The sequence below is a fragment of the Patiria miniata genome, unplaced genomic scaffold, assembly GCF_015706575.1.
Source record: "Patiria miniata isolate m_02_andy unplaced genomic scaffold, ASM1570657v1 HiC_scaffold_5, whole genome shotgun sequence".
In the NCBI taxonomy this organism is placed as follows: Eukaryota; Metazoa; Echinodermata; class Asteroidea; order Valvatida; family Asterinidae; genus Patiria; species Patiria miniata.
The window spans coordinates 39,455,383-39,470,899 of NW_024037072.1; the positions used below are offsets into that span (position 1 = coordinate 39,455,383).

A 15,517-nucleotide genomic window follows, 5' to 3' on the forward strand; every position below is an offset into this window, starting at 1 on the left:
AAATGTGATGGATACTGTGAAACATTCCAAAGAATTGTTTTTTTTTTCACTTGCAATACAGCGCTAACACACGGACTTAAAGGTTTGAAAATTATGGAAGAAAACACGAATTTAATGCAAGAGCTCGAGGGTTATATGACAGGCTGTTGTGGTGAGGGGAGCGTTTCGCGTCGAATTTGCAATTTTAAAATGAACAGAGATAAAATAGTTGGTAAGAGGGATATTTACAGGCATGAAATACCCATACAGCAGCGCCAAATAAGTTTTTTTTACTTCTTCAATTACTTTACACCATTTGTTTATACTCCAACCTTATACATCCAGACGATGATTCACGGTGGGAGATATTTTCAGTTCCTCTCTCAGTCGATCCCAAAAGAGCTGCTGGCCGAGTCCGTCCTTGGGCCACTTGAGGTAGCTCTTTCTGCACAGGGTCTGGCGCAGCAGCATGGTCATCTTGTGGTCCGAGATCTCCCCTAGTAGGATTAGAACCAGCACGTCCCGGCCCTCGTTGAAAAGCCTCAGGTGGGCCATCTGCATCTCATAGTAGCACCACTCGCTCTCCATGAAGTGGTCGGTCAGCACCAAGATAGTACGCCTGCTGTTCTGGATGGCTTCCACGATGACATCCATCTTGGAGTCTCCTGCGGGGAGGTCCCGGTCGGTTAGGCATAGACTGAACCTCTCCACATCTTCCCTGTGATCCTCCAGATTAGGAAGCAGCTCCTGCATCACCCACTCCCGGTCATGGTCGTTGTAGGACACGAAGGCGTCGAACCTTGGCACGTTGTTGTTGTTCCCTTGCTCGGCAGGTTCGTCTTGTTCCTCTCTCCTGATTAGCCCACGCCGAAACACCATGAAGAATTTGTAGCGCATGTGCCAGTGGTACCGGACGCAAACGGCGACAACCGTGACGATGACTATCAAACCTGACGCCAAGCCCACGCCCAGGTACAAAGCCAGGTACGACACACAGAAGTCCAGAGTAAGGAGTGCGACCAGTTCCCCTTGAAACTCTTCTGGGGAGCTGCATCTGTACCTTGATGGTGATGGTAAAAGCATTCGTGTGTCCTCTAAGAGCCAGTCTCGGAAATCCTCAACGTCGCAGGTGCATGAATATGCATTGTCGCTCAGGTCCACCACTCGCAAAGCCGGCTGCTGGCTAGCCGCGAAGAGCTTCACGTCCGCGAATGTGATTTTGTTGCCCGAGAAAGTAACCGTTTTCAAACGCGGGAGCCGAGGGGTAAGAGCTAAAATATTTGAGAGGACGTTGTAGCTAAGGTCCAACGCCTCAAGACTGTTCAAGTTCGAGAAAGAACTTTCACTCACAGCCTCCAATGTGTTCTGGCTGAGGTTGACTCTTCGAAGGCGGGGGCTGTTATCAAAGACACTCGCAGAGAGGAAATTGAGCAAGTTTCCTCCAAAGTTGAGTGTCTCCAGAAGCGGCAGATTCAACGCTGTCCACCCATACTCAGACGAATCATAAAAAGCTACATTTTGTATTCCATTGTGTGAAACATCCAAGGTGACTAGAGAAGTGCAATTCAGCAAAACAGCGAGTTCAAAGTTGACTTCTATGTTGTTGACGTAGAGCACCTTGAGGTTTGGTGCCAAGTAACTGAGGGTGTTTGTAAGATACTCCCCGCCCTCATTTCGTGAGATGTCCAAGACGCGCAGAGCCGGGAGAGCAGTACTCCAACCGCTCGGGGGAATTTGATAAAATTTATTGACCGCGAGGTACAGGCGCTCAATGTTAGGAAGTAATCTCAAACTTTCTGCTAAAGTGAGCAATTGGTTTCCCTCGAGATTCAAAGTAGTCAAAAGGGTCACAGATGTGAAGTCATCCTTTCTCAACCTGCGTAACTTGTTCCCTGCCAAGTTGAGAATTCTGAGGGAGCGTGTGCTATTGAAAGCAGACAGCGCATCCGTAGGTACTTCTTCAAAACAGTTCACAGACAAATCCAGTTCTTGGAGATCGTTTAATCCTTTAAAGACTCCCTTTGTTACAGACCCAAGACAGTTATGGCTCAAGTCAAGTTTCTTGAGAGTCGACATGGAGCCTAGTGCCAACTCTTGAATTCGCCCGATATACAGGTTTGCGAATGAGATGCAGGTTATATTAGGCAGATACTGCGATAGACGGCGAACAATTTGCGCCGAAAGAGTGTGGCTACTCTTTACATCGGGCAACGACCCGCTTAAATCCAACTGGAAAATTTCAGACGGCAACTTATCAAGGACATTGTAATACGTATTCTTCAAGCTTAGTTGCCGAAGGTTTGTGAGGGGATAAAAGGTAGCGTTACCTATCAAATAGAGGCTGTTCCAGGAGAGGTCAAGATACGTTATTGGCAGAGACTGCAGTGCCGAGAAGGAAACATTTGGCAGATAATCTATATTCATCCCTGCAAGAAGCAAGCGCTCTAAGCTTCTCATCGATCGGAATCCCTCGCCGAGGTGGAACTTGTCAGTCATTTCCAGCAAATTAAAGGACAGGTCTAGCGTATGAACCTTCCTTAAAGGCACCAAAGCGTCAGATGGTAGCACGCTCATCGAATTGTAGAACAGGGAGAGTTGGCGAAGATTTCCGAGGTCTCGAAATGCTGCCGCAGGGACGGAAATGATACTATTCTTGGAAAGATCAAGATATTCCAGTTCAAGAAGCCCAGCGAATGCATTGGAATCCAACGACTCTATGTTATTTTGGGACAGATCGAGAGTCTGCAACAAGACCAGATTGCGGAAAGTGTTGTTACCGATAGTGAGGAGGACGTTGATGGATAGATTGAGATATCTCAGACGTGGCAAGTTGGTAAAATAGTGTTCGGTCAATTGAGAGATGTCATTTGCAGATAGATCTACAGCCGATGCGATTGGTAGGAGTTCGGTTGGAACTGAAGACAGATTCCGCGCGCTGCAGTCCAGCATGGTATAGTTCCAGAACTTACAAGGTAGCACCTGACTTGCAGTGTTTGGTGGAAGCTGGGTGATTGCACCCTCTGACGGAGGCACACAAAGTAGACCAAAAACCACCGACAAATGCAGCACCGCGATACTTAAACAAGAGACAGCCATGCTGGATATCATACAGTGATGCAACAAAGTGCATATACGTGCTTTCAGATAGAAATCTGTGTTTGTGCTGTACCAGTTCATAAAAATAATGAGTATATGGTGTCAGAATGTACGTGGTCAGTTTGAGTGAGGCTCACTAACTCGGGGGTTGGGCGCGTACTACAACTGTCACCAACGGTTATAGTAAGTGGAAGGATTTTCACCTGTGCAAGCCTTTTGTAACTGTTTCGTGACACGGTAGCTTGCTGTGGATTGTTCAGTTTCGCTTCCTCTTTTCTCTGTGCGAAAAGAAAATGAGGAAGTGATGGCCTGAAAAGGTGGCTCGTTTCTGTGACCATTATAAAAGCTCAATGCTGTGACCGATGTGACCCATGATCTGACACCCATTGTTCAGTGTTTTGCGCAAGCCTGAGAAATATCAGGAAAAAATACAGGAAAAATCCGGCCCCCAAAAAGTATATTGTCCAGGTGTCATTTTTTAAATTGCACGTCATAACCCCCCCCCCCCAAATATCCCAAGTTGTTTACCAGTCCTCTGCTCTCTGCAGATCACGCAATATTACCGCGGAGTTTCACCTTGATTTGCAGGCACCGTCATGCCACGTGATTTACACAGGGGAAATGCAAGCTGAGATGTTTCCTTTCTCCTTTACAACGTGTACCCTGGCGCACATGTACAATGTATGTAGACGGAGTTCAACTATGGTCTTAGGGAGCTAGGTGCATGCTTCATAAAAATAAATAAACAAAATATGCCATACGTCCAAGAAGTCTGCCTATAATTTACTGAGTCTAAATTATTCACTTAACTTAGTTTTTGTTTGAACTATATTTCATGTTGAGTGCTTACATTCGATTGTGTTTTAGAAGAGGTTTTTTGTACGACAAAAAAACAAACAAAAGACCACGACTTGTTTGTTAAGAATGGTGTCGATAAAAATAACAGATGAAGGTATGTCGATCAAATTCCAAGAGCTATATTAAATTACTAGAGCGCTGACTCATGTACAAAGTGGTGCCTGCTGGGCGCATCCATGTTTGTGCACAAAACCTGCATGTCGGGTGACCCAACACCGAAACGAACGATCAGCAATGGTGACAACCTGGAACTCGAACCTCCAACCCCAAGATTGATGATCTGAGAACAATACTCTACCGACTGGGATACCGGCTCGCACTTACCAGACCGGGAATTTATAATATATAAATTATCAACTTAGCTCTTGTTGCAAAGTGAAGTGGCGTCAAAAGATACGTGTCGTCATGAGTCCCTCCCCTCCCCCTGCGAAAAAAACGTCGCAGGGTGACAACGAACCTCCAACCTCAAGATTGATGATCTGAGAACGGCACTCTACCGACGGGGCTACCGGCTCGCACTTACCAAGACTGGATATATAGAAACCTCCGGTTGCAAAGGGTGGTGACGTCAAAAGTCACGTGTCATTTTGAGTCCCCAATCCCAGCACCATTCGCCCTGACGAAAATAAAACTGTTGTTGGTGACAATCTGGGATCGAACCTCCAACCTTAAGATCGATGATCTGAGAACTGCACTCTACCGACTGGGCTACCGGCTCGCACTTACCAAGCAGGGAATTTATAATATAACCTTCGCTTGCATGCAAAGGGTGGTGGCATCAAACGTCACGTATCGTCGTGAGCCCCCCCCCCCCCTCCCCGAGGGAAAAAAAGTAATGTCGCAGGTGACATCCTGGGACTCGAACCTCCAACCTCATGATTGACGCTCTAACGAAAAAAAAAATGTTGTTGGTGACAACCTGGGGCTCGAACCTCCGACCCCAAGATCGATGATCTGAGTACTGAACTCTACCGACTGGGCTACCGGCTCGCACTTAGCACGACGGCTCGCACTTAGCAAGACGGGAATTTATAATATATAGAAACCTTCGGTTGCAAAGGGTGATGACGTCAAAAGTCACGTGTGTCCCTCCCCCAGAGGAAAAAAATAATTGTCGCTGGTGACATACTGGGGCTCAAACCACCAACCCCAAGATCGATGATCTGAGAACGGCACTCTACCGATGGGGCTAACCGGCTCGCAATTACCAAGCCGGGAATTTAAAATATATATGAACCTCCGATTGCAAAGGGTGATGACGTCAAAAGTCACGTATCGTCTTGAATCCCTCGCCAAGCCCCTGCGTTCTGAGGGAAAAAAATGTCGCTGGTGACAAACTGGGGCTCGAACTTCCAACCCCAAGATTGATGATCTGAGAACTCTACCTACTGGGCTGCCGGCTCGCACTTGCCGAGCCGGGAGTTTATAATATAATCCTCCGGTTGCAAAGGGTGATGACGTCAAAAGTCACGTATCGTCTTGAGTCCCTCGCCAAGCCCCTGCGCTCTGAGAAAAAAAAAATGTCGCTGGTTACAAACTGGGACTCCAAGATCGATGATCTGAGAACGGCTCTCTACCCACGGGGCTACCGGCTCACACTTAAAAAGCCGGGAAATTATAATATATTTAAACGTCCGGTGTGGCGTCAAAAATCACGTGTCGTCGTGAGTCCCCTTCTCGATTCCCCTCCACTCTGATGAAAAAGCAAATATTGCTGGTGACAAACTGGGGCTCGAACCTCCAACCCCAAGATTGAGGATCTTTGAACGGCAGTCCGCCGACTTGGCTTTCGGCTCACACTTACCAAACCGGGAATTTATAATATATATAAACCTCCGGTCGCAAAAGGAGATGACGTCAAACGTCACGTGTCGTCATGAGTCCCCCCTAACCCCCTGAGGAAAAAAATGTCGCTGGTGACAACCTGGGACTCGAACCTCGAACCACCTCATGATGAGAACTGTACTCTACCGACTGGGCTACTGGCTCGCACTTACCAAGCCGGGAATTTATAATATATATATAAACCTCCGGTTGCAAGTGGTGGTGACGTCAAAAGTCACGTGTCGTCGTGAGTTCCCCCTACCCCCCCCGAGGAAAAAAATGTATGTAGCTGGTGACAACAGGGACTCGACCCTCCAAGCCTATGATTGATGATGTGAGAACGGCACTCTACCAACGGGGCTACAGGCTCGCACTTACCAAGTCTAGAAATTTTAATCATATACACCTCTGGTTGCAAAGGTAAGTGACGTCAAAAGATACACGTCGTCGACTGTCCCTCCCCCGCTCCTTGCGCTCTGCACTCTGAGGAAATAAAGTTATGTCGCTGGTGACAACCTGGGACTCGAACCTCCAACGCCTAGATTGATAATCTGAGAACGGCCCTCTACCGACTGGGCTACCGGCTCAAACATACCAAGACTGGAATTTATAATTATATAAGCCTTCGGTTGCAAAGGGTTGTGACGTCAAAAGTCACGTGTCGTCTTGAGTCCCTCCCCCACCCCCTGCGCTCTGAGGAAAAAATGATAGATGTCGCTGGTAACAAACTGGGGTTCGAATCTCCAACCCCAAGAATGATGATCTGAGAACGGCGCTCTACCGACTGGTCTACCGGCTCGCACTCAAGCCAGGAATTTATAATATATATAAACCTCCGGTTGCAAAGGGTGATGACGTCAAAAGTCACGAGTCGTCGTGAGTCCCCGTGAGTCCCTCCACCTATTCCCTGCGCTCTCTGGAAAAATAGTAAATGTCGCTGGTTCCAAACCTGGGGCTCGAACCTCCAACCCGAATATTGATGATTTGAGAATGGCACTCTACCGACTTTGCTACCGGCTCGCACTTAATATGCTGGGAATTAATAATATATACAAACCTGCGGTTGCAAAGGGTGGTGACGTCAAAACTCACGTGTTGCCGTTAGTCTCTCTCCCACCTCCTGCGCTCCAAGAAAAAAAACACATAAACGTCGCTGGTGACAACCTGAAGCTCGGACCTCAAACCCCCAAATTGATGATCTGAGAACGGTACTCTACCGACTGGAATACCGGCTAACTTTGATTTGTTAAAAAAAAAATGGTGGAAAGGGTTTTTCTTGTTTCATCCAGCCTTATTTAAAATCATCTGCACAGACGAACAATATAATGAGTTGTGTATCTCGAAGTCTGAAGTATACCCATTCACAGACCTAAATACGACAATTAGGCCTACACATGAAATGTCTTTGCTTTTGTCGATTTCCACAGCTTTATGAGCAGATGATCCTTTCTGTTTTATTTAAATATGCATTCCCCGTGCTATTTTCGAGTTTCATCTCAGAAACTAAGATCTGATTTGTGTTTATTTTTTCCTAGAAATTTCAAAGTTATTCACTTTCTAATAAGGCATAGAACGGAAAAATCCATCGACGTCTAGTTATTGAATCATTTCTTCACAAAATTGGAATCATTGGCTGATAGGATGGGTGAATTTGTGCACGAAAGGAAAGCCTTTTTCAGAGGGTTGCAGATTCCCAAAATATGAGTATGGGTGTTTTTGTTTTTCGTTAAAACAAAACAAAACAAACAATTTGGACAGTCTTTCGGATTTTTAAAAAAAAACAGGGTATGCAACTTTTTGTTGTCTGTTTTTGTATTGTGTGCTCTTCTTTTCACCCCGCGATCAGCCAAGAGGTCCGTAGGCCTACAGTGTTTCATTGTATGCTTGAACAAAGTAAATCCATCCAAAACTTGGGACAAATATACATGAATATGCTGCAAGGAATGTACAAACGATTACAGACGTACCGTCCTTCATGTTTAACAAAAGAATATTTTCTTCGAAACGATTTTTCAAATTGTTTTGTTCTCGACAAAAAAATAAGTACTTTTTATTTTCGGGCGTCTTAAAAAAAAAAAAACGCTTTTATTTTGGGTACGTTTTTCTCGGATAAACAGATTCGCCCAGTCGAAACTCGAAGGGGATACTCGATCTTTTCGTTTCGAATGAATTGCACGCTTAATCGATTTGTCCTGAATTTCAGTCGGATACTATACAGTGACTTTTCACTCTTTTGAAACAAGAGAGTATGGACCCGACTTTGTCGATTCTGATATATGCATGGACGGGAAAGAGTCTATAGTAATTGCGAGCACTGAATTATTTTCGGGCCGCTAATGATTCGACATTCATTGACTGATTATTTCATTATTCTAAACATGGGCCGAATTTTTCTTTTCGTGTAACGTCTCATCCAAGAGTTAATTACATTTGTATTTCTACAAAAATCTGTATTGTTTCGGGGCTTACACATAAATTGGCCAATTATTAGGGTAAAAGTGGCCGTACATAATAATAAAGTACGTACACATTACTGTTCAGGTATTATTTGGGATCAATGTAGATGTATTTTCTTCAGAATGGGAAATTAAAATATTACTCTGTTCGGACACAAGAAACACTCTGATTACTTTTATGTGAGGGCGCTATAGTCCAATTGAACGGATCTCTGCATATTTGGGTATGTAAATTTGACTGATCGAAGTTATGCCCCCCATGATTTTGAGAGGTCTGGTACTGGCTCGAGAAATTAAAGCTACAAGTTAAAATGCTCATTATATATGGCATTACCAAAATGTACACTTTACCGATGAGATGTAGGCATCCTCTTTAGCTGACTATTTTGACACTCATCGCCAGCTAATCAGATTCTCTGCGTAGACTTCGTGACGTTTTCCTTCGCATTGAATATTCAGTGATGTTGAATTATAGGGTCATCTTTGTTAGCCAGTAGCAGAGCGCTTTTATTTTTGGACGGCACTTCGTGCTGCCATTTCATTTGGTATTATAGGAGGTCACTTCTGGGTCAGCTTTTGTAAAGAGCAATCTGATTGGTTAGAAATTATGTCAGTCCTTATTTGGAAGTGTTCATGATCAAGTTAAGTATTGCCACGAGGTCAAAAGAGGACGGATAAGGCCGGACTGGGTTTGACTACCGTCTTACGACACACACGGAGAAGAATACCGTGGCTATAGCGGGGACGAAATGTAGGATGCTTTAAAAAAAAAAATTCTCAAAGTATTGAGCTGAAACGTGTAATTTACGGTCTATGTATAATACAAAAATTCATTGGTTCCGATGTATAGTCATTTTATTTGAATGCAAATCATATCACATATAGTTAGTAATGTGCATATTATAAATGCAGCATATCAAAAAGCATACAACACAAGAATGAAATTTGTACATTATTCGGACTGTTTTGCAGTGGCGTACATTATGGGGGGGGGGGTTGAAGATGCACGTGCACCCCATTTGAAATTTGACTTGCACCAAAAAACAAACCTCGGCTGCCTTCAGTGTGCCCCTTGAAGTTTCACCTAATTTGGTGCGACGCTGCTGTTTTTGCCTATTATAGTAAGTAAACCGCAGTATCATTGTCAATTCAGGATTCAATGCACCCCGCTCGAGAATTTGGTGGAAACTAGGCAATAAATGCGTTTTTAAATGTTAAAGCTATTGAACATTTCCCCCTCCAGCGCCAGTTTTAATTGCAAACAGAACCCCTATAAAGTCGTAAGCCTTTTAGAGATATGGTTGGCACAATCTGGGTGCTAGTTGGAGTGGAAAAGAATGTTATGTGTAGCTACTCAAATTTACTCACTAAAAGTAGCCTCCATTTTTTTGTGTCTACCATTTTCTCAAAAGAATATGTAGCGCATGTGCCAGGGGTACCGGACGCAAAAGGTGACAACCGCAACGATGACTATCAAACCTGACGCCAAGCCCACGCCCAGGTACAAAGCCAGGTACGACACGCAGAAGTCCAGCGTAAGGAGTGCGATCAGTTCCCCTTGAAGCTCTTCTGGGGAGCTGCATCTGTACCTTGACGGTGATGGTAAAAGCATTCGTGTGTCCTCTAAGAGCCAGTCTCGGAAATCCTCAACGTCGCAGGTGCATGAATATGCATTGTCGCTCAGGTCCACCACTCGCAAAGCCGGCTGCTGGCTAGCCGCGAAGAGCTTCACGTCCGCGAATGTGATTCTGTTGCCCGAGAAAGTAACCGTTTTCAAACGCGGGAGCTGAGGGGTAAGAGCTGAAATATTTGAGAGGACGTTGTAGCTAAGGTCCAACGCCTCAAGACTGTTTAAGTTCGAGAAAGTACTCTCACTCACAGTCACCAATGCGTTCTGGCTGAGGTTGACACTTCGAAAGCGAGGGTTGTCGTCAAAGACACTCGCAGAGAGGAAAGTAAGTTGGTTCCCTGCAAGGTTAAGGGTCTCCAGAAGCGGCAGATTCAACGCTGTCCACCCATACCCAGACGAATCATAAAAAGCTACATCAATTATTTCATTGTGTGAAACATCCAAGGTGACTAGAGAAGTGCAATTCAGCAAAACAGCGAGTTCAAAGTTGACTTCTATGTTGTTGACGTGGAGCTCCTTGAGGTTTGGTGCCAAGTAACTGAGGGTGTTTGTAAGATACTCCCCGCCCTCATTTCGTGAGATGTCCAAGACGCGCAGAGCCGGGAGAGCAGTACTCCAACCGCTCGGGGGAATTCGATAAAAGTTATTGACCGCGAGGTACAGGCGCTCAATGTTAGGAAGTAACCTCAAACTTTCTGCTAAGTTGAACAATTGGTTCCCCTCGAGATTCAAAGTAGTCAAAAGGGTCACAGATGTGAAGTCATCCTTTTTCAACCTGCGTAACTTGTTCCCTGCCAAGTTGAGAATTCTGAGGGAGCGTGTGCCATTGAACGCAGACAGCGCATCCGTAGGCACTTCTTCAAAAAAGTTCACAGACAAATCCAGTTCTTGGAGATCATCTAAGCCTTTAAAGACTCCCTTTGTTCGGGACCCAAGAAAGTTATGGCTCAAGTCAAGTTTCTGGAGAGTTGACAATGACCCTAGTGCCAACTCTTGAATTCGCCCTATATACAGTTTTGCGAATGAGATGCAGGTTACATTAGGCAGATACTGCGATAGACGGCGAACGATTTGCACCGAGAGAGTGTGGCTATGCACAACATCGGGCAACGACCCGCTTAAATCCAACTGGAAAATTTCAGACGGCAACTTATCAAGGGCATTGTAATACGTATTCTTCAAGCTTAGTTGCCGAAGGTTTGTGAGGGGATAAAAGGCAGCGTTACCTATCAAATAGAGGCTGTTCCAGGAGAGGTCCAGATACGTAATCGGCAGAGACTGCAGTGCCGAGAAAGAATCATTTGGCAGATAATCTATATTCATCCCTGCAAGAAGCAATCGCTCTAAGCTTCTCATCGATCGGAATCCCTCGCCGAGATGAAACTGGTCAAGTAGGGGAGAAGGGCGGATACCAGACTTTGCCATAGGTCTGGGGGTAGTACAGGGCCAGTGGGGAGAGGGGCAGGTACCAGACTTTACCCCTCCCCCTTTCCGCCACCCTCTGACCACGCCCCCACCCCCTGATCCCTCCCAATGATTTCCCTCCCCCTCCCAATAATCTCCCTCTCCCAATGATCTCCCTCCCAAATATCTCTCTCTCAATATCTCAGTCTCGAAATAAGGCCAGGCCCTCTATATTTATATTTTTCATTTTTGATCTTGTGTTAAATACGACTCGTACAAGTCTACTCCAACCCTGACTTGCAAAATATGAAGTGACTCAGGGTCACGGTGACACACTTTTGCAGTTGGGGGTAAACATCTATTGAAATTCAATGGGCCGTGATGAATTGCTTTTGTTAGTTGGGGCAGCCAGGATATGACTCATCGCATACGTCAGAAGCAAACAATGGTTGCTATTTTTAGTTCCTATATAAGCCAGATACCCTCACAGCGGATGGCCAGTCGGATTTATAAGGCGGAGTTCAGTGGTATCTAATCATATCCAGACTCGACAGCACTGAACTGTATAGCTTCATTTCCGAATACGAGCAGCTAAACTACCAACAGACCAACTTTCAAAGGTAATTATAATACGCTTATAACGTGTATTTTTTATACATCAGGTGTCCAATATGTCAGGGTGATTTGTGTGTAAAAGGCGAAAACCATAGGCGTCTTTACTTGTCAGCGGCCCCGAACACGTTGTAGTTGCGTCTTTTGCAATTTAGTATGCCAGATGCGAGTAAGGATGATTAGGCCCCAAATTATCATTACTGTATGTTTGTGTGTAACAACATTTACTTATTCAGGCCTATTTCTCCTTTTTTTCAGATGAACTGTCCATCTAGTGTAGTAGATGTTACATACGGGCAAGATTTCGTCACATTGGCAAACAGCATGGTCAACACGGTGGGTGAATGGATCGTGGTCAAAATAGGAGATTTGACTCAGCAGTTAAAGAATGCAAAAACCTTTTGATATATGACAAACCAAAAAGCTATTTAAATGAGCTAATTTGAATAACAAAGAAAAAGCCACTCGGAGTGGCTTTTTACTGTATATATTAAGATGCCAGAAAAGCAATTTAAATGAGCTAATTTGAATGACAACGAAAAAGCCACTCAGAGTGGCTTTTTACTGTATATATTAAGATGTCAGAAAAGTTATTTATATGAGCTAATTTGAATAACAACGAAAAAGCCACTCGGAGTGGCTTTTTACTGTATATATTAAGATGTCAGAAAAGCTATTTAAATGAGCTAATTTGAATGACAACGAAAAAGCCACTCGGAGTGGCTTTTTACTGTATATATTAAGATGTCAGAAAAGCTATTTAAATGAGCTAATTTGAATAACAACGAAAAAGCCACTCGGAGTGGCTTTTTACTGTATATATTAAGATGTCAGAAAAGCTATTTAAATGAGCTAATTTGAATGACAACGAAAAAGCCACTCGGAGTGGCTTTTTACTGTATATATTAAGATGTCAGAAAAGCTATTTAAATGAGCTAATTTGAATGACAACGAAAAAGCCACTCGGAGTGGCTTTTTACTGTATATATTAAGATGTCAGAAAAGCTATTTATATGAGCTAATTTGAATAACAACGAAAAAGCCACTCGGAGTGGCTTTTTACTGTATATATTAAGATGTCAGAAAAGCTATTTAAATGAGCTTATTTGAATAACAACGAAAAAGCCACTCGGAGTGGCTTTTTACTGTTTATATTAAGATGTCAGAAAAGCTATTTAAATGAGCTAATTTGAATGACAACGAAAAAGCCACTCGGAGTGGCTTTTTACTGTATATATTAAGATGTAATAAAAGTTATTTAAATGAGCTAATTTGAATGACAACGAAAAAGCCACTCGGAGTGGCTTTTTACTGTATAAATTAAGATGTAATAAAAGCTATTTAAATGAGCTAATTTGAATGACAAAGAAAAAGCCACTCGGAGTGGCTTTTTACTGTATATATTAAGATGCCAGAAAAGCTATTTAAATGAGCTACTTTGAATGACAACGAAAAAGCCACTCCGAGTGGCTTTTTACTGTATATATTAAGATGCCAGAAAAGCTATTTAAATGAGCTAATTTGAATAACAACAAAAAAGCCACTCGGAGTGGCTTTTTACTGTATATATTAAGATGTAATAAAAGCTATTTAAATGAGCTAATTTGAATGACAACAAAAAAGCCACTCAGAGTGGCTTTTTACTGTATAAATTATAATATATGAATATCAAATAAAGAGAATGTATGAATGATCGTTTTATCGAGTCCAAGTTCAATTATAATGTAAAATCAATAGAGGGCGCTATTTCTGTGTGGTGATGGATATCAAAATAATATAAACAGGGTGGTATAATAAATGATCGATTTATCGAGTCCAGGTGCAATTATAATAAAAGAAATCAACAGAGGGCGCCATTCATTGGTGGTGAGGTATTATAAACAGAGGGCGGTATTTAATTTTATGATAAGGAGTTCATGTACCGATAAAAAACAGAGGGCGCTATTAACGGGCACTAAGAGATCTGATTTCAATTATATAAAGAACAGAGGGTGATATTTAATTCTTTATTTAAAATTGCAATCATTTTTATTTAAAGTTTATTAAATAGATGGAATACTTTGGGACGTCACAACTTGGGGATAAGTGCGATCATCATATAATCATCGAGAATGGTTTTTTAGTTTGTGAAACGTGCGGTGAAATAGTTTCATGTTATTTTGATTTTTCGGCAGAAAATGCGCAAGAAGATCGTATCAATTGGTCAATTTTAAAAAGAAACAAAAGAAAAACTGTGGAAAAACTTATTTTGTCGGTGTGTCCAGAGCAAGACTTAGAAGATGTCCAAGAAACAATCAATAAATATAACGAGCTCGTTAATTACAAAACATTGAGGGGAAACGGATGCGTAAAACGCTTGTTAATAGCGGCGTGTTTTTATTATGTAGCTGGAATAGACAAAGAACGAGTTAGAGATTTATTTAAAGTGACTCAAAATCAATTTAATAAAGCACTAAAAAGATACGATGACCACTACAATAAAGGCGGGGCCGAGGGTAACACCCCAAGAGGTAAAATAGAGGTATAACTCGGCGGATCGCTTTCATAATGTTTATTTACCGTGAATTTGAACTTGTAAGTTTTTCGATAAGAGATTTTTTTTCTTTTGCCAGCCGTTCGTCTACCCGTTTTTTAACTTCTTTTTCAAAGTCTGTATCGTTTTTAATTTTTTGAAGCTTTGTGCTGGTCTTTGTTCTAATTTTTTGTTTAAGCTCGTTAAATTTTGCGAGCTCTCTCGTAATCAATATAAACTCTTCGTGCGATATATCTCCGTCGTTGATGGCTTGAGACACGTATTCTTCAATCGTGTTAAGTTTGGAGTCTGCTAATATTTTAATCTGGTCGTGCTTTTTCAGCTTGGCGGATAATCGCTTAGACGCGATTCTAAGCAGAATATCTACACCAAAAGCGCCTATAAACGTTCCTTCTAGCACCAATCCAACGGGGGCTGATATAACACCCAAGAGAGCGGGAATACTGACAGCCCCCGCTATAGCCCCCAATCCTTCTAATCCTATCTCTACGTAATTAATAGTGTCGATCACTCTCTTTATTTTTTTATAAGTGCGCTCTCGGTGGTCTCTCTCTTTCAAGATTAAAGATCGAATCTCTTCAATCTTTTTAAGTCTGTACACTTTTGTTTCTTCGTTACTATTTAATCGGAGTACATCTCCAGAAATATCGGGGTATAACGCCTTACCATCTACACTCATGTTTTTAATATAAAAAGATTTTAAAATTAAAAGATCTCCAACTCGATAATGATACCCTCACCCTTATTGTTGAATACCTGTCCTTTTTCACCGCTGATAGAAAATGTCAGTTTGTCGATTATACCGTTTTTAAGATTTTTGAATCCCTCGGCTCTATCAATATCGGGTTTGCGCGTAGCCACGGGTACGATTTTTAAGATGTCAGAAGGACGACCATTAAAAAAGTTTTCACTCGTACTTAATTGCGGGCAGCGAATAAACAAAAATTTAAACGGATTAACGTCGTAAGACCCCGTATACACCACTTTGGGTACCAGTCTTCCTTTGGGTAAATTGAGTAATCGAGATACTTCTCTGTTCAAGCGCAATTTGAGATTTACGTCGGTTATCACCAATGTCACCTTTTTAGATTCTCTAAATATTCGAAAACTTACCCCGGGTATAGA

General features: G+C 42.8%; 1 protein-coding gene across 1 annotated transcript; it reads right to left on the bottom strand.

The window, feature by feature from the left end:
- Positions 1 to 312: 312 nt before the first annotated feature.
- Positions 313 to 11,268, bottom strand: LOC119741435 (toll-like receptor 4). Its single transcript, XM_038217182.1, has 3 exons — positions 11,070 to 11,268; positions 9,636 to 10,700; positions 313 to 2,999 (listed from the first exon to the last, which is right to left on the bottom strand). Exons 1-3 carry the CDS (start codon positions 11,266 to 11,268, stop codon positions 313 to 315), a joined length of 3,951 nt encoding a protein of 1,316 aa, XP_038073110.1.
- Between the last annotated feature and the right edge of the window lie 4,249 nt (positions 11,269 to 15,517).

Bases quoted from the DNA above. Each gene is read 5' to 3' on its own strand.
- LOC119741435 (XM_038217182.1), bottom strand. From the start codon at position 11,268: ATGGCAAAGTCTGGTATCCGCCCTTCTCCCCTACTTGACCAGTTTCAT. The intron at 10,701-11,069 runs GTAACGCTGCCT...ACTTTTTTGAAG, and splicing joins GAACAGCCTCTATTTGATAG to AAGTGCCTACGGATGCGCTG. The intron at 3,000-9,635 runs GCTACATATTCT...TGCCTCCGTCAG, and splicing joins CCGGTACCCCTGGCACATGC to AGGGTGCAATCACCCAGCTT.